The sequence below is a fragment of the Aedes albopictus genome, chromosome 3, assembly GCF_035046485.1.
Source record: "Aedes albopictus strain Foshan chromosome 3, AalbF5, whole genome shotgun sequence".
Taxonomy (NCBI): Eukaryota; Metazoa; Arthropoda; class Insecta; order Diptera; family Culicidae; genus Aedes; species Aedes albopictus.
Window position 1 is genome coordinate 32,762,612 of NC_085138.1, and position 19,071 is coordinate 32,781,682.

Below are 19,071 nucleotides of genomic sequence, written 5' to 3' on the forward strand. Positions count from 1 at the left end.
CCCTGAAGGAATTAACAAAGAAATCCAAGGAGGAAATCTGAAAGAATCCCGGGAGAACCTTCTGGAGGAATCCCTGAAGGAATTCTTGGAGAAATTCCTGGAAGAATTTGTGAACCAAATTTTGGAGGAAACCTTGAAAGAATCCCTGAGGAAATTTCTAGTGTTTCTAATAAAAATGAAACAAAACCAATTAGCAATGGAATTGTTACTTGGGTGTAGGAAACTCCGGAGAAGTTCCTAAAGGAATCTCTGAAAGAATTCGTAGAATAATCTTAGTAGAAACTAAAGTATTCTCTGGAGCTGCTCCGGGAAGAATCCCTACAGGAGGAAATTCTGGAGGAAATTGAGAAGGAATTCCTGGAAAATCCCTGAATAAAGTCTTGGAAAAAATACTGAAGGAATTTGTGGAGGAAACCTTGGTAAAATCCCTGGTTTCTGATAGAATCCCTGAAGGAATTGCTGAAATAATCCCAGGTTGGAATGCTCCTAGAGGATTCGAAGAATTTGTGGAGGAATCACTAGAGGATTTTCTGTAGGAATAATTGGAGGAAACCTTGGAATTATCCCTGGAAGAATTTTAAGTGGAATTTCTGGGGTAGTTCCTGGAGCAATCCTTAGTGAAAGTTCTGGAGGAATTCCTGGAAGAATCCTTTGAGAAATCCCTGGAACAGTCCTTGGAGGAATCCATGGGGAAATGCTTCGAAAATCACACAAAGACTTCAGGAATTCCTATATCAATTGCTCCAGATGCCTTAAGGTGTTCCTCCAGGAATTGATTCAGGGATTCCGCTACAAATTCCTGAAAGAATTTCTCTAAGGATTCCTCCATGATTTCCTCAAAGGATAACTACAGGATTTTATCTAGGGATTGCTTCAAACATTCCTCCAGAAATTCCTCATAATACTCTTCTACTTAATTCCTTCAGGGAATCCTCCAAGTATTCTTTCAGAGAATGCTCCAGATATTAATTACTTCAGGAGGATGTTCCAGGTGATTACACCAGAAATTCCTCCAAGGATTCCTCCAGGAATTCTTTCAAGGTTTCCTTCAAAGATGGGTTCACAAATTCCTTCAGGAATATCTCCAAGAAATCCTTCAGGAATCCCCCCAGGAATTCCTCCAAAAATTGCTCCAGAGATTGCTTTTAGGATTCCAGGGATTTCTCCAAAATTCCTCCAAGGATTTTTTCAGGGATACCTCCAGAAGGTTATCCAGGGATTCTTCCAGGATTCCTTGGTTAATACCATCAGGGTTTCCTCCAGTAATTTCTCAAGAGATTCCTCCACGAATTCTTCGATTAATTTCTCCAGGTATACTTCCTGAACTCCTCCTGAGATTCCTCCAGAGATTCCTTCAGGGATTCCTCCAAGATTTCTTCTACGAATTCCTCCATGAATTAATTCAGGGAATCCTGCACATATTCCTCCAGGGACTCCTTTAGGAACTCCTCCAAGTTTTCTTTTAGAGAATGCTCACAGTATTACTTCAGGATTCCTCTAGAAATTCTTTCAAGGATTCGTCTAGAAATTTCTTTAGAGATTTCTTCAGGCATTCCTCCAGTGATTACACTAGAAATTTCTCCGTGGATTCCTCTAGGGATTCTTCCAAGGTTTCCTCCAAAGTTGTCCGCACAAATTCCTTCAGAAATTTAAACAAAAAATCCTTCAGAAATCCCTCCAGGGATTCCTCCAAGAATACTTGCATGGATTACTTCTAGGATTCCTCCAGGGATTTCTCCAGCATTCCTTCAAGGATTCTGTCAGGGATTATTCCAGGAATTCTTCCAGAGACTCCTCCAGAGACTCCTCCATAGTTGTGTCCAAGAATTGCTCTAGGAAACGTTCGTTCCAAACGTTCGCGTTCTTCGACGCATTCTTCCATGAATTCTTAAAGAAAATCCTCAAGCAATTGTGCTATAAATTTCTCCAGAGGCTCTTCCAGGAATTCCACCAAAAAATCCTTCAGGGATTCCTCCAATGATTTCTCCAGAGATTCATCCAGGGATTACTTCTAACATTTCTTCAAGGAAATCTTCAGGATTTTTTTCTGGGGTTTCTTCAGAAGTTTTTCCAGGGGTTCTTCTAGGAAATGCTCCAGAGATTACTAGAAGTTATTTCTCCAGAAGAAATTCTTCCAGAAATTCCTTCAGAGATTCTTCAAGGAATTCCTCCAGAGTTTCCTCCAGGGATACCTCGAAGAACTTCTCTTGGGATTTCTCCAAGAATTCCTTAAGAGCAAAAAGTAACTGGAGAAATTCTTCAGTGAATCCCTGGAGGAATTCCCGGAGGATTTCTTTGGGGGATGCATGGAAAAACTAGTAAAAGAATCTCTGAAGGAATCCGTGAAGAAATTCCTGATAGAATCCCTGTAGGACGATTTTTAGTTGAAATCTCTGGAGAAATTTCTGGAGGAAACTCTGAAGGAATTCTTGGAGCAATTCTTGGTAGAAATCCTGAAGGAATTCTTAGAGAAATTCCAATAGAAATCGCCAGAGGAGTTCCTGAGGGAACTCCTCAAGTAATCCCTGGAAGAGTTCCTGGAGAAATCTTTAAAGGAATTTCTTGAAAAATGCCTGCAGGAATTACTAACAAAATCTCTGGAGGCATCACTGGAGAAATTATTGTAGGAATTGCTGAAAAATCACTGAAGAATTTCTGGAGCAATCCTTGCGGGAGCCCTTAGAGAAATTTCTGAAGAATTCCTGGAAAGAGAATTTCTTGAAGAATTCATGCAGGTATTTCTGGAGGAATCTCTTACGAAATTTTTGAAGGTATTCCTGGAAAAGTCCCTGGATGAATTTCTGGAGGATTCTCTAAAGGCATTCCTGGAGGAACTGTAAGGGGAATTCTAGAGGAATTCCTGCAGGAAATACTACCGGAACTCATGTTGAAATCCCTAAAGAATTTACTGGAGGAATCCTTGGAGGAATTCCTAGAGGTATTCCTGGAGGAGCTTTTAGAGGAATTGTGGAGCAATCCTTAGACGTATTCCTGGAGGAAATTCTGCAATAATTCCTGTAATAATCCCTGGACAAATGGCTGGTCCTTTGGAGTCCTTTGAGAAATTCTTAGAGGAATCCCTAGAGGAATCTCTGGAGGAGTTCCTGGAGGAATCTCTGGAAGAAGTCTAGAAGAATCTCCGAAGTAATTTTGGAGGAATCGATGGAAAAAATCTTATGGAAATCTCTGGAGGAATTACTCCCAAAATCTTAATTTCATTCATAAATCCTAATTGAGTATGGCGTTGTTGCTTTCGAAACTTTACAAAACTACAAGCTCCCGAGTGGAGACAGAGCACAAAGTGCTGCGAATATTATTTATGTTCAATGAGATAGATTTAACATAATCGAAGTTGCTAAATCCTGCTCTTACCTATTTGTTGGCGAATGAGTAAGAGCAGGAAGCTGCAAACTTCGATCAGGATCAACCTACTTCGTCAAAAAGCACAATTTTGAAACGAATAAATTACGGCAGCCTTCAGTGGGCTGGGCACGTAGTGCGATTATCAAAAGAAAGAATAATAACGAAAACAACATTCAGCATGGAACCAGGTTTAATGTCCGGTGATTTCATGGACGTCTGCGAACGCGCTGGCTACACGTGGTTGAAAAACAGTTTGGACATGTTTGGAGAACCAGGAGGAACAGCGTCCAAACCCGACGAAGATTGTGCTGTATGCTCAAAGCTTTATTAGTTACTTTATAGCCAACAAAGTTACTTCCGGGATCACCAGCTCACTATTAAAATCATCGCGAACTTCCAGATATCGACAACAACAGTTTTATTCCGGTGTTTCCCATCCCCCAAGACGATGCCGGAATAATAAAACACCCTAACCAAGCCTTTCAGGCTGATAGCCTCAGTTACGGTCTACCAAAATCCAACCATCTTCCCGGGATTACCATGAGCTTCCCAGAATCATTGAGACTACAAAAAGCATTCAACTGAACACTTTTCCGAACACGCAGCGGCGTCGTTCTTTTCACTCATGCGCCAGCGCGCCATTCTGTTGTTGTTCGGCGCGGGGAATCAAGTAGCCGTGTGCGCGAAATAAACATGACGCTAGTTTCGCAGTCACAGTGGGGTCAAGAGAGCTAATGTCTGATGCACTTATTGAAGCAAATTTATGATGCAAAACAGTGCATTCAAATCGAAATTGCGGGAAAATGACAAGAGTTAGGAGTTTGGTGCCAAAGAACGAATTGTAGAGCATTTCAAGGCGCTCAACTTTGTCTAAGGGAAAAAATAAGTTAATTACGCATTTTTTCGAGTAAATCGACAAAAACTGATAAAAAACCACTTACTTTTCACTTATTTGCTCTTAAAAAGTTAGTAAGTAACAAAAATTTGCATGTTCGAAGATGACGTTCAATAGCAAATTTCATAATCTTTCGAATGGTGCTGAGAGATCTTAAATAAGTTTGACCGTTTTTATGTTATAGCCATTTTATTGAAAGCATTGTCAAAATCATGAAAAGTTCAATAACTCTGTAATGGTTGAGATTTGACCATATGCGTAGAACAATTTTTTTCATCAAATATCATCCTTAATCACCCCCTAAAATATTCTGGGTAAGGAACCCAACACCCTGTATAAGTCATAAATGGTCAAAATTTCATTGCATTCGGTTCATTGAATCCGGAGATATAATAGCTCAAAGTTGGCGATAGGATAATTTTACCTTTTCCAAGAATCTTTATAACTTCGTGGAGAATGGCCCGATCTTTCCCAAATTTGTACCACTGATACACAACTAGTTGATGAACTTACAGTAAAAATTTGAGAAAATTTGATGCACTTTTCGAAAAATTACAGCCAGTTGAACATTTTTTGAAAAGTGAAAATTTTGCCTGTCCCGATCATTTTGTCTATCCCCTGTATTTAAAATTGTGTATATAATGCTGCATTACTTTAAACACCTCATTGAAGCAATATTAAAGTCGAAAAGGGCCCCACTAAAATCAAATTAGTGCCTCATATTGCAGCACGTTGACAGCCATTGCTAAAGTGACATAAATGCATGTGCTGTACATTTGCATTTGCACATGCTTAATACGTGCAACACGAAAAACCAAAACAAAAATCTATTTTTAGCACCGTTTCGTTATCGACGGTACTAATGCCCCCCACATGAATGTTTTAACCATCATTTTTTTTTGTTGCCGGGTCGGGAGTCGAACCAGAAGTGTTGAAGACCGCTAGATGAGTTCCATACGCGCTGGTGCCTTGGACTGTTTCTGCTGCAGTGATAACAACAGAAATTTCATTAACTAAAAGGAAACTGTTCTTCTGTCTCAATCATTGCTGTAGAGTGCAAAACTATGTCATATGTAATAGAATCCCTGTAATAACATTCTGAAAAATCACTGAAAAATACATAATGCATTTTAGAATATATTTATTCAATATATTCGGGGTAATGGCTTCCAGTCTCTTTTAATTAAAAACGGATTCTTATGCTTTCATCCGACGTTTCGGACACATTTATTGTGCCTTCTTCTTGGGATTAACAATGTTCCGTTTTATCGTTAAGGGCCTGCAGCATAGGCACCTTTGTCAACGGTTTATGCTCCGACAATTCACCCACTTTGTTCTGGCCGTGGGCTGGATGGGCTGATTTTTCAGAAATCGATCCGGCTCGCAGAAAAGAGGTGCAGTCTGCTTCGCGCCACTTTCACTTCACAAGTGTGAAAGTGGCGCGAAGCAGACTGCACCTCTTTTCTGCGAGCCGGATCGATTTCTGAAAAATCAGCCCATCCAGCCCACGGCCAGAACAAAGTGGGTGAATTGTCGGAGCATAAACCGTTGACAAAGGTGCCTATGCTGCAGGCCCTTAACGATAAAACGGAACATTGTTAATCCCAAGAAGAAGGCACAATAAATGTGTCCGAAACGTCGGATGAAAGCATAAGAATCCGTTTTTAATTAAAAGAGACTGGAAGCCATTACCCCGAATCAACTATCACAGTCGTATCTCTAAGAAAGTTTTATTCAATATAAGAAAATTAAAACACCCCTCGCACACTACTCATTTGTTAATTGTGGTTTCCAGCATTATTGGCATGCGATAGCAGGCAACAGAAGGCCGTTCGCAATGCTGTTTTATTTTGTATGGCGAGTTTAAAAAATTTTAAACTCGCCATACAAAATAAAACAGCATTGCGAACGGTCAAGGTTTTGCTGAAGAAAGTCGTGGATCGGTGGTTCAAACGGGGAATAAGTTGGTCGGGACGAGTCGAACCAGAAGTGTTAAAGACCGCTATAGTTGACCGTAAAGTTGTTCACTCTTATTGATTTCATTTGTTTACCATTAGAGTCAAGCTTTTATAATTGTATTGTTAGAGCAACCTTTGCTAGTTTGTACATTACATTTATCCAGTTTTTGCAGTGCTGAATTATTGAATTATCGTATATTACCTTTTAATGCACCCTAATGTAAAGAAAAAATGTAATGCATCAATACATTGATAATGCCAATCTAATGGATTATTGCATGAGAAGTGTGGAATTACCACAGACAAACAGACATACTACTCAAATCGGAATCATCGCACGATTTAACGGTCATTTTGAAAATATAGTGTGGTTCGGACTGTGCTCGCATGTGTCATGGTGGCGCTGCTGTGCCTCAATTTTGCAGAGAAATGAACGCGACGCCGATCAATGTTTACATGAAATGACTCAATCATGAACCTTCATTCATGTTTTATGAATGGATGACGCCTCGGGGGAGTCGTCACCTGCAAAATTGTTACATCGAGCCGAGGGAAACAACACCTGCAAATGAATGCTTCGGATTGAGCATTATAGAGGGTGCTAGTGAGATGCCAAACGATGTTTTTGAAGCAATTTTCTTCTAAGTAGTATGTCTGTTTGTCTGTGGAATTACTGCATTTTGCATTGCAAAGGTTCATATTCAGTCTAATTCGTGCAATGATATAATGCTTGTGGTTACTTGGGTAGAATGTAAAAACAATTTAAACGATGTGTGAAAATTTGAACTTCATCTATTGTCAACAAACAACATTTCCACCTTCGCCAAGCATACTTTGACTCAACCATAATAATTATTATAGTGTCGGCAAGAACCGTCAGAAGGGGCTGGAAAAAGCTGGATTAGTTGATACATACTATAATAATTTTTTTAAGTTTTTTATCTTTTGTCCCAGTCCCACCCCTAGCTTTAAACTTATGATTTGAGTGATTTTTTGTTACCGTGTACGTCAGAAAGGAACATTTTTAAAACCCCAGTGCGAAAATTGTCGAAATCAATCACGTCATGGACGACCTCAAACGTCAAACTTGAATTGTTTACCATTTTACTTATTTTGAGTTTTTTCATTATTCTTTGGTTTTTTGAGTTGGGGAAAAGTACTGTTGCGATCACAATACCATGCTTGAACGTTATTCAACAATAACGGGATTTCATCAATAATTTTAGGACCCTATTGGGTTCTTTAGGGGTATCCGGATTATTTTATAATCGGACTCTCCACCCAAAAATTAGTCAAAATCAGGGTCGAAATCCAAAATTTCATGGATTCAAAATTTTTGGAATGCGGGAACTATTTTTAAAATGCATTTAAAGTTAGTATGGGAAAATTTTTATGTTCGAGTCGAACTGTCATGTTATCGATTGAACTGTCATTCTATCCACGAAAATCAAAACAACAGAGAAACAGACGTCACACTCTCATTGCTTCCCATCGATCACCTTTTTAACGGTTGATTCAAATATTCAGTAGTAGGTCGATTGACCACTCGCGGCGCTGGTATCGTTTTTGCTCCTGTTTGACGTTTGCTCACTACCGCCATCTAGTGGTGGCCCGGCCAAACACAGTACATTTAGCATAAGCTATTTTACGAGACGTGCTACTGATGGGCCGCTCATTGTTATTGTTTACATTTGATGTTTTTGTTTTCGCGAAAAGTAGCATAACATGTGGTGAGCGCCAATCAGATTTTTGCTGACAGAAATGTTTTGATTTCTAATGTGGCATGTATCAATCCCCCGAGGTGCATGATATCACTAGCAGATAAAAAAAAACCTCCCCACGGTCTACGGATATTGATTATAGTGGGCGGATTGACGCATTTTTGCAGATGAATGAACCCCGTTTATTTGATGGGCCTGTGTCACATGTTATGCTAGCGAAAATGTAAATAAATGGGCCCAGCGGTTGGACTTCAAAACTGGAAAACATTCAAAAAACAGCTGATTTGAAACGTCTCATAAAATGCCTTATTAGGCGATTACGTTTTCGTGACGATGTTTTTTAATTAAATTTGTTCTAAGTGATACGTCTGTTTCTCTGTGATAAAACCACATGTCCAAAAACAGAATTCCATCTTGGTAAGAATGCTGTTTCAACTAGAAAGAACGAATAATTTAGTCAAAAATATAAACAGTGTTCCAGTGCTGAGTATTTGAAAATTCAGTTGTCCCGTTAAATACGGGACGGATGGTCAGCCTACCCAACCGTCACTAACCACTGCTAACTGAGCACTAGTTAGACGCGGTTAACGACGGTTAGCACCGGATAAGTGGATTTTTCCGGTTAGCAAAGGAAGTGCCATTCCCCCAAGTTGAACCTGTCTCATTCTCTACAAGATGTTCAGGAGTTCTATCGGGGATTCCTAGAGATGTTCTTTCAGGGTTCTCCAGTAGGCCCTTCAGGAATTTTACTAGAAGTTTCTTCTGAGATTCCTCCAGGGATTCCTATACAGGAGTTCCTTTAGGGATTCCTACTGGAATTCCTTTAGAGTTCTAAATGTTCGATCAGGGATTGCTGCAGGAATCCTTCCAAGAGTTCATTCAGAAGTTCCTTCAGGGTCTACTCTAGGAAGTCCTTCAAGAATTCCTCTAGGAGTTCATGTTGGGATTCCTCCAGGAGTCAGTAAATTGCTTCAGGAATAAGTCCAGAACTTTTCAAAGGGGTTCCTCCTCCCTGGCCAAGTTCGCAGGGGTTGACGGTATTAAAGTGAAGGCACAGACAAACAGACGTAACACCACAGACAAACAGACGTAACACTTCGAACATTTTTCGAATCAAATCATAGTCACGGAAACATGTTCGCCCAATGCTAAAAGGACTGAGTTTGGCCGACCATCAACTAGGTGGCGGTAGTGGGCAAACGTCAAACTCGAGCAAAAACGATGCGAGCGCCACGGGTGGTCAGTTGGCCAACTATCAAATTTTCAAATAGACCGTTAAATCGGTGTACGATGCAAAATATCAGAGTGTTACGTCTGTTTGTCTGTGGTAACACTTCGAACATTTTTCGAATCAAATCATAGTCACGGAAACATGTTCGCCCAATGCTAAAAGGACTGAGTTTGGCCGACCATCAACTAGGTGGCGGTAGTGGGCAAACGTCAAACTCGAGCAAAAACGATGCGAGCGCCACGGGTGGTCAGTTGGCCAACTATCAAATTTTCAAATAGACCGTTAAATCGGTGTACGATGCAAAATATCAGAGTGTTACGTCTGTTTGTCTGTGATGACATGGTTTATCGAGGTAGGACCGATAGGACAATTGATAGAATTTGAATATTTTTCAAAGTATTTGTAGGGGGGTGAATACATAATAGTTAACAAGCAATTTTTATTATTTTAAAATTTTATTGCAATCAACTAACCAACTTGACGTATACGTATGACGTATCTAGATAGATTAACATTACGAGACTGGATAAAACAAAGAGGAGAAACGTCAAAATTGGAACAGTCGATTTTCTGTCATCCCCATCTGGTATACTCGAGACACTTTAGATTAACACGGGAAATCTGGAATTTTAATTGGTCAATACCGTGTGACGGTAGAGGTTTCAACTCTATTCAGAGTGCAGCTAGAAACCTAGCAAAAAAATCTTTTCAAAGGGGTTCCTCCTGAAATTCCTTTGGAGAATCCTGTAAATGTTCAGTCACAGATTGCTCCTACAAGGATTCCTCCAGCAGTTTCATTCCTCAGTTCCAGCAGTTCGAGGATTCCTCTATACAGAAGTTCCTTTAGGGATTCCTCCAAGAGTTCATTCAGGGATTCTACCAGGACTTCCCTCCATGAGTTCTTTCAGGATTCTCTTCAAGAGTTCCTTCGGAAACTTTTCTAGAAGTTTCTTCCGGCATTCCTCCAGGAGTCCCTTCAGGAATTACTCCTGAAGCTCCTACAGGGATTCCTCCTAGAATTCCTTTAGAGAAGCATCTAAATGTTCAATCGTTCTTCAGAAATCCCTCCTGGAGTTCATCCAGAGATTTTTCCTGGATTTTATTCAGGGAGTCCTCTAGTATGTCAATCAAGGATTTATCCAGAAGTTCGTGCATGTTTCCGATTCTTCTTTCTCGATTTTTTTCAGGAAATCCTCTAGGAGAACCTTCTGGAATGTCTTTAAAATTTAAGCGGATTTCTCCAGTTCTTCAGAGAATGCCTCGGAGAATGCTCCAGAAATTTTCGTAGAGAATATTCTAGGAGTGCCGTCGTATGGGATATCTCCAGGGATTTCTCTAGGAGCTCCTTCGGGAATTTCTTTAGAATTATAATCACGGATCTCCAGGATCCTAGTCGCTCAAACATCACCCAGCATTATATGGAGACGTTACTTAAATAATACCCCGGTCAAACATGTGAGACGAGTGTGATTCCCGAGGTGATTTCTGTACAACGGTACGCAGTGTCAAGAAAATTCTTACAAGACTGTCTTGTACTGAGAGAATTATCAGTATGGAACTCATTGCAATTTCGCAGAGACGACAAATGTCGCCGGTGCTTTCAGCTTTGGCTTATTTTGTTTTCGCTTATACTGCAATACAGCTTCAGTGTTTTTTTTCGTCCTTTTATTTTTCTCTTCTCGCGTTGGTTTCGCGTAAACGGAGTTTTTTCGGGTTTGAGCTTTTGGAGTCTCAATTAAATCACCTTAAATTATTCCTGAAACCGTTACATGGGATACGACAAGACATCTATCTATCTATCTATATAAATAAAAATGGAATGGTGTTTGTATGTCACGAATAGGCTTGGGAACGGGTCAACAGATCGACATAATTCTATCACTGTTGAATTCGTGTAGGGCTCCGACGTGTTCATAAGCCTAGTTTCGAGTTCAAAAGAAATCGCTCAAGAAACTTCTTGACCGATTCCTGGCAGAAATTGTCTACTGTGGTTGCTATTCGAATTGTCATTTCTTCGCAACTGCGTACCTACTGCGATCGAAGAAAAACGGTTTCTTGGGCGATTTAGGCAAGGAATTTCCCATGCATCAAGATAGGCAGAGAAATTCCTTCTGAACTGCAAACAGCGCTATACGTTGGCTATACGAAAAAAAAAATGCCAAAATCGACCGGGAAAGCAAAAAAAACGGGAAAATTTGAAAATCCATTTTGTGGGCCATTTTCTTCCAGAACTGAATGTCAAGAAACATAGTAGGCAGGCAGTACGAAGTTTGCCGGGAGAGCTAGTAATATAATGAACTTTATTGATAGCTTCAGGGCTGGTAGCGGTCAGGTGGCAAAATAATAGTGACTTTAGTGACCAACATTAACAAAAAAGTGACCAAAAAGTGACTGAATAGTGACCTCACAATCAATGGAAAATCGAGTTTATATGTTGAACCTTCGATCAATTATCGAATTCCCAAGAAAACCTATGCATAAATTTCAACTTGCAAGGTTTGTGCCTATGAATACTTTATTGTTTAATCCTTTTTTGTTTTGGAAAGTGTACAATTTAGGAAGCCTTAACTATATTTTCCTATTTTCAAAACTTTTGATAACTGGTTGTTGGTGAGAATAAAAATACCACCTTATCGTACATATCGTACATCATCACGCAAGCAAATATTTTTTTTATATTCGTTTTCACGTTTGCAGACATTGGGATCCCTTTAAGTTCAATACTGTCTTGCTTTGCTTACACTTTTTCACAACATTTTTTAACAACGAAATAATGATGTATACTATATAAGGGACGTGCCTCTGGAGCCGTCCTACTTATGATGTATACTACTGATTAATAAATATAAAATGACGAATACTAGCCGAGCGACCGAAACTTTTAAAACCCTGTTATTTTCATGGATTTTTTTACATCGAAATATCACGTAACTGGCACATTTTCAAGCGCACACCTTGTGTTCTCAATGATTTTTCCAGGTTCTTCTTTGGTTGCAGCACATTTTTTTCAATAAGAAAAAAAAAATGAATCCGTTGTTAATTTTATATTACTGTGGGCGAATTCTAGCGCACGCTATGTCCAAAGGGAAGTATTATGAAAATCGAATGTACCTCAAATGTTTTTCTATACGATCATAGGTTTTGACCTCTAGTTTCAGAATCTGTGCGGTTTAAAATATTTCATCTTGGGTTTTTCGATTTTTTGGAATTTTTTACTATTTTCCCATACAAATGGCGAAAAAAGTCATTTTAAGGTTAATTTCATCCCATATAAAAATGTATGGAAAAAAAACCCAGGATGGATTATTTTAAATCACACATATTCCGAATCCAGAGGTCCAAAAATATGGTTCTAGCGAATAATCTTTGAGGTACATTCACTTTTCATAATACTTACCTTTGGACATAGCGTGTAGCGCACATGTTCTTACAATAAATCTTCTGCCATTGCCCACAAAAATTTCATTTTCCTCGAGGAACAATTACAAAAATTATAGATTCCCGAGACGAATATAGACCATAACTTTCTGAAAGTTTGACCAAATCAAATGTAACTTTCAAAAAAATATTCCTACAAACATAATCTTACAAAAATGTTTCATTGTAATCTGTTTAGTATTTCTGTCCCTAGAGATAAATCTCTAAGAAATATATTTTTCTTTGTTTGTACAAGATTCCCAAAATCAAATTTTCTCGCGTCTATGCTTTTCCGATTCCGTTGAAATTTTTATGGTATTATCTGCACACAATATTCTGTTATTGATTTAATAAATCAGTCGTATTTATGCATGCAATTAACAATTATACACTATATCCCGTAGTGGAATTTGATTCCGGACACTCTTCAGTAAGGTGTTTTATGTGCTATTTCGTGCCAAAGAAGAATTATCTTCCCCATTCATCATGACAGAGAAAATTTCTAGCAATAACCTTCAGTTGAATAGCTGTTGCTATTTTTCATATTGTTTTACATGATTTTAAAAGTGATGCAATTAGAATAAATATCTGGAAGAGTTTTAAAAGCGATTAACGTTTTCCTCCCGTGCCTTTGAACGGAAAATGGCTAAATTTCCAAAAGCTATGAAAAAATTAGTTGTCAATGAAAAGTTGTTGGATTGTTTATCAATGGTTTCCTTATTGAAACAAGCAGTTAGCATTTGTGTTTACCTAATAAGGTTACAATCATATTCTTAAAGCAATTACATCCTATTCATCTAATTCCGTTTGTCTCGAGTTCGGCGAAAACCGACTGTGCTTTAGAGATATGTAGAGGGTTAAATTTAATTGTGAAAAATATTGAATATATTCAAACAGAACTCCTGGAAAACTTTCCCACAAATGTTTTAGAAAAACTGTATTTCTGGAAAAAATTGTTTAATTAATTTCTCGAAAACGCAATTGAAAAACTGATCTATGTTTAATGAAAATCATTACAGAAGTAGAACAAATTGCAAAAGAAACTTTGGCAGAATTCAGGTTGAATCTCACCATCGCATATTGGATGAAGTTTTGGTAAAGTTAGGTTCCAAGAAAAGCTCAGGAATGAACGAAAGATTCATGAAAAAATATTGGAAGAAACATGAAGATTTTCAACAGAAGCTCTGCCGTGAATTGCAAATCAGTCCCATCTTTTCTCGATTTTCTAAGCTGGATTTCTACGTTAGCGAACTGCTCCCAAAGTGATGAAGGTTAATAAATACAACAATAATAATAGTGTAATAAGCGGCGCAGCCGACATTTTTTCAAAGATAAGGTTTTTGAGGGAAATTTGTGCATCAATTTTGACAATACATATTTTGCAATTTAGTCAGATTAACGAAAATAGTGACTTTAGTGACCAATTTACTGAAAAAAGTGACTTTAGTGACTTTTTCATGCAAATAGTGACTTTTTAGTGACCGACTCGAAAATAGTGACCAAATCACTAAAAAGTGACTCGCTACCAGGCCTGGATAGCTTTTATGCATATTTTAAGTATATGTAATAAAATCTCAAAATTCTCCAATATCAGTACATCTTCATTATTAAACACGGAACTACAGATTCCGTTGATTCACTTGGCATTGTTTTTATCCTTGGGCTGTACGTGAATCATAACTTTGATGGCGCCACCAAGTCCATGTCGAGAGGTATTGAAGGCCTCTGACGTTTCCTCAATGTTGAAGTGGTGCGTTATCAATCGCTTGACGTCGATTTTTCCACTCGCCACGAGACTCAAAGCCGCAGGGTAGCTGTTGAACAAACATACGTTAAAAGAATATATTATACTGAACAATTTACACTTGAAAAACGTACTCATTGCAATAACGGAACACTCCACGTATGTCAACTTCACGTGCCAGGGCATTCGCCAACGGAAGTTTAACTTCGGAGGCTCCCATACCGACCAGAACGGCACAACCTCCGGATCGGGTGGCCAAAATCGATAGTCTGGACGTGGCCTCGGCTCCACTGCAATCGATCGTCTTGTCGGGTGCTCCATCGAACAGATCATGAACCTTCTTTACAACTTCTTGTTCGTTGGCGCCCACCTCAACCACTAGGGTTCCATCAGCTCCCAGTTCTTTGGCCACGTCTAAGCGGTTCTGGAGCAGGTCCGTCACCACAATCTTGCCCGCTCCCATAGACTTCGCTGTGATTAGCGTCACCAATCCAATGGGACCGGCACCGAGAATTAGTACCTGTGATCCTAAGCCTACACCGGCTCTACGACAGGCATGCACTCCAACGGATAGAGGTTCCAGAAGTGCTCCTTCCTCCATGGTCACATGTGGCGGCAGTTTGTAGCAGAAGTCAGCCGGATGGGTGTAGTAGCGCGTCAGGTTACCATCGTAGGGCGGCGTTGCGCAGAAGATCATTTCCTCGCACAGGTTATAGCGACCGGCCTTGCAGAAGTCGCAAACTCGACAACCGTAGCCAGGCTCGATCGCTACCCGATCGCCGGCCTTCAAATGTTTCACATTTGCACCAACCTTGGACACGACACCCGAAGCTTCATGGCCTATTACCATCGGTTTCTGCACCACGAAGTCTCCGCAGCGACCTTTGACCAGGTAGTGCACATCGGACCCACAGATTCCGACGCTGTCCATGTCCAAGAGAACCTCTGGAATGATTTTAATTGATCAGGTACGGAAGTCCGAAACTGCGCAAATATCACACTTACCATCGTCCTTCGGTGTAGGAATGGGACGTTGTTCCTGCAGATGTCATTGAAAAATTCCGTTAGGATTCGCACTTCTAGCCGTTAAACAGATCAAAGGCCTTACCAATCTCAGGTCCTCAACTCCGTACAGAACAGCAGTTAGATTATCCTTAGCCATGATAGTACTTAAAATATTGCAATCTTTTCAATCGAACACTCAAGAAAGATCGACCTCTCTCTTTGAAAGTCAAAGCTACAATATTACGTCCAAGATGAGCAAGACTTCGACCCACTGACCGAACCACGTAGCGTCCAAGCTTATCTTGCCATTCTCATACCGCTGAATGTCGAATCTTTCACCTATCAGCTAAACGTATAAACTGCAGCTCAAACACACCGTAAAAATAACATTCAACTTCAACTGGCGGTTTATTATTTTACAAGTCAAGTTCAAACAATAATAAAGAAACGTAGACGATGATTAGAACAATATGTAGACCTCGCGTTTTTGTAATAATTGAATCACAACAGGTCAAAACCGCTTGACCCAATTCTGAGCTACGCAATTGTCGCATATAGGGCGCATCGCATAGTTACATTAGTTCTTTCATTCAAAACTTTCCATATCTTCAAGGTTCATTTAGGGTTGAATTTAAAAATAAGTTCCGAAAAAAGTAAACAAGCCTGAACACAGTTCAACCTTTAAAATGAACATACGATTTCAATTGGGGACTACGAAGGTTGATGAGCCGGGAAACACTCTTTCTTCCTACGGGGTTTCTTATGGGAGTATGAGTGAAAAAAAAAGCAAAAAATCTTCCCTCCTTCACTTTCTCACAGAAAACCGCAAACAAAATCATCACCTTCGTAGTCCCCAATAACACTGAATGTAGTGCTTCTCTGGTTGAATGCGACTCGCGAGCTCAACGTGTTGATGTTTACTAATGAATTTGATTTTTATATGGTATGCAGTGAAAGGAGTGAGGTACAACCTATCTAGTCCGCTACATATAGGTACGGAGTATGCGCAGAGAGTAGAGCAATAAAAATCAACAAGGAAAGATAAATACGACCAGCTTCTGATGGCGTCTCACGTAGCCGTAGTCCGAAGATGATTGCCATGGTATTGGTTCCTATCGATATACAAGTTGCTGCTATTCCTAGGGTGATTGCTATTTTTTTTTTCAGGTAGATAGAAACTTGAATAACTTAAACAATTATAATTAGGGTAAGTATACCAATTATGGCAATAGTACCAATTATTCGCCATAGTTAATTTTCATCCTTTAACGATGTAAATCGACAAGAAAAAAAATTGTGAACAACAGACCACGTTCACAAAAGATAGTCGCACTCATTTAAACTCCACATTTTCCTCAAATCATGGTAGAAATAAATCATTTTCCTTAAAATTTCGGCTTCCTTGCACCCTTTTTCGCCATAGTGTACCAGTTATGGCTAACCCCATAAGGAATGCATGCAAATAGTGCGAAAAGGAACCGAAGTTAAGAAATGTATCCATAACTGGTACAGGGTTCCTATCATTGGCACACGCTGTAATCAATACTAAAAGTAGTTTTGGCTCCGTTTCTATATTTTTCCTGTAAAGTATGGAAACTAAGCTGTCTTTTAACTTATTGATGACATTCGTTGGTCTTCTCGTTATTTTTGTATAAAATAGCTTTCCTTAGGTAGTGCCATAATTGGTACACCCACCCTATGAGTTCATAATGTGAACAAATCATCTTGAAATGGTATGATCCTTGATTTTGTGTCTTGCTGTTTTGTTTTCACTCAGATAAATTGGTGAGCCCTGTAGAAGTATCCATCGAGCAAAAAATCAGAAATTTCCAATCGCTCTAATAAGCAAGTCTCAGTTTACATATTCTACCTCTCATAGCAACACAACTGCTGATTTTCATCTTGCTATCTTGAATGGAGCTTACTAGGCTCCAGAAGTATCCATCGAACACAAAATCAGAAATATTCAATAGCTCAACTATGCAAATCTCAGATTAAATATTCTACCTCTCATAGCAACACAACTGCTGATTTTCATCTTGCTCTCTTGGATGGAGCTTACCAGGCTCCAGAAGTATCCATCAAGCACAAAATCAGAAATTTCCAATCGCTCTAGTAAGCAAGTCTCAGTTTACATATTCTACCTCTCATAGCAACACAACTGCTGATTTTCATCTTGCTCTCTTGGGTGGAGCTTATCAGGCTCCAGAAGTATCCATCGAGCACAAGATCAAAAATTTTCAGTCGCACTTCTAAGCAAGTCTCAGTTTACATATTCTACCTCTCATAGCAACACAACTGCTGATTTTCATCTTGCTATCTTGAATGGAGCTTACTAGGCTCCAGAAGTATCCATCGAACACAAAATCAGAAATATTCAATAGCTCAACTATGCAAATCTCAGATTAAATATTCTACCTCTCATAGCAACACAACTGCTGATTTTCATCTTGCTCTCTTGGGTGGAGCTTATCAGGCTCCAGAAGTATCCATCGAGCACAAGATCAAAAATTTTCAATCGCTTTTCTAAGCAAGTCTCAGTTTACATATTCTACCTCTCATAGCAACACAACTGCTGATTTTCATCTTTCTCTCTTGGATGGAGCTTACCAGGCTCCAGAAGTATCCATCGAGCACAAAATCAGAAATTTCCAATCGCTTCACTAAGCAAGTCTCAGTTTACATATTCTACTTCTCATAGGACCACAACTATCCACACTATCATTCATAGGTTAAGTTCTTATGGTGGATGTAGAAGTAGGGAGCGATACATTATTCAATTATACCGCATTTAGTTCACTACTGGACTGCGAACTGCGACTTTATAAGTGCGAAAACGTAAATAAAAGTGCGCGATTGCATCAAATCAGGTTGATGTCTTCGGCGCACTATTTCTTCAATCTATGGAGAACAAGTGCTCTGAAGACACCGAGTTGATTTGATGCAATCGCGCACTTTTATTAGCGTTTTCGCACTCGTGAAAACTAGTGCGATAGTCCAGTGGTGAACTAAATGCGCTATAAAATGAATTTCCATCCGCGAAAGCATATCAGAATCGGTTGTTTTAGTTGTACTTGTTTAAGTTGTTTTCTGGTTTTGTTGCTTGATGGAATCTTCTGGAGCCTGGTAAGCTCCATCCGCGAAAGCATATCAGAATCAGTTGTTTTGAAGTTGAGGAACTTTTAAGACGTAGAATATGTAAACTGAGACTTGCTTATTAGAGCGATTGGAAATTTCTGATTTTTTGCTCGATGGATACTTCTGCAGCCTGATAAGCTCCACCCAAGAGAGCAAGATGAAAATCAGCAGTTGTGTTGCTATGAGAGGTAGAATATGTAAACTGGGACTTGCTTAGTAGAGCAATTGAAAATTTCTGATCGTGTGCTCGATGGATACTTCTGGAGCCTGGTAAGCTCCATCCAAGAGAGCAAGATGAAAATCAGCAGTTGTGTTGCTATGAGAGGTAGAATATGTAAACTGAGACTTGCTTAGTAGAGCCATTAAATATTTCTGATTTTGTGCTCGATGGATACTTCTGGAGCCTGATAAGTTCCATCCAAACGAAAATTTTTGATTTTGTGCTCGATGTGAGTTAGAATTTGCAAATTTCATCACTAATAGCTAATCATACATATTTAGGACGAAGGTGAAAGCCATGGTAAGTATTTGAGCACTATAGAATTATTAATTATTTTCTTTTTTTTTCAGGAAATTCTATTTATTATTCATTGTAAGAG

At 39.2% G+C, this 19,071-nt stretch overlaps 1 protein-coding gene across 3 annotated transcripts; it reads right to left on the minus strand.

Annotated features, from left to right (window-relative positions):
- Nucleotides 1-13,876: 13,876 nt before the first annotated feature.
- Nucleotides 13,877-16,295, minus strand: LOC109415971 (sorbitol dehydrogenase-like). Of its 3 annotated transcripts, none has more exons than XM_062856858.1 (5): nt 16,177-16,295; nt 15,438-16,013; nt 15,335-15,368; nt 14,464-15,274; nt 13,877-14,399 (listed from the first exon to the last, which is right to left on the minus strand). In XM_062856858.1, the coding sequence occupies exons 2-5, from the start codon at nt 15,489-15,491 to the stop codon at nt 14,222-14,224; spliced, it is 1,077 nt and encodes a 358-aa protein (XP_062712842.1). In that variant the 5' UTR covers nt 15,492-16,013; nt 16,177-16,295; the 3' UTR covers nt 13,877-14,221. The 3 variants fall into 3 exon arrangements, with proteins under 3 accessions (XP_062712842.1, XP_062712843.1, XP_062712844.1); XM_062856859.1 differs by having other exon boundaries at nt 15,438-15,693; nt 16,177-16,270; XM_062856860.1 differs by having other exon boundaries at nt 15,438-15,680; nt 16,177-16,269.
- Nucleotides 16,296-19,071: the final 2,776 nt, after the last annotated feature.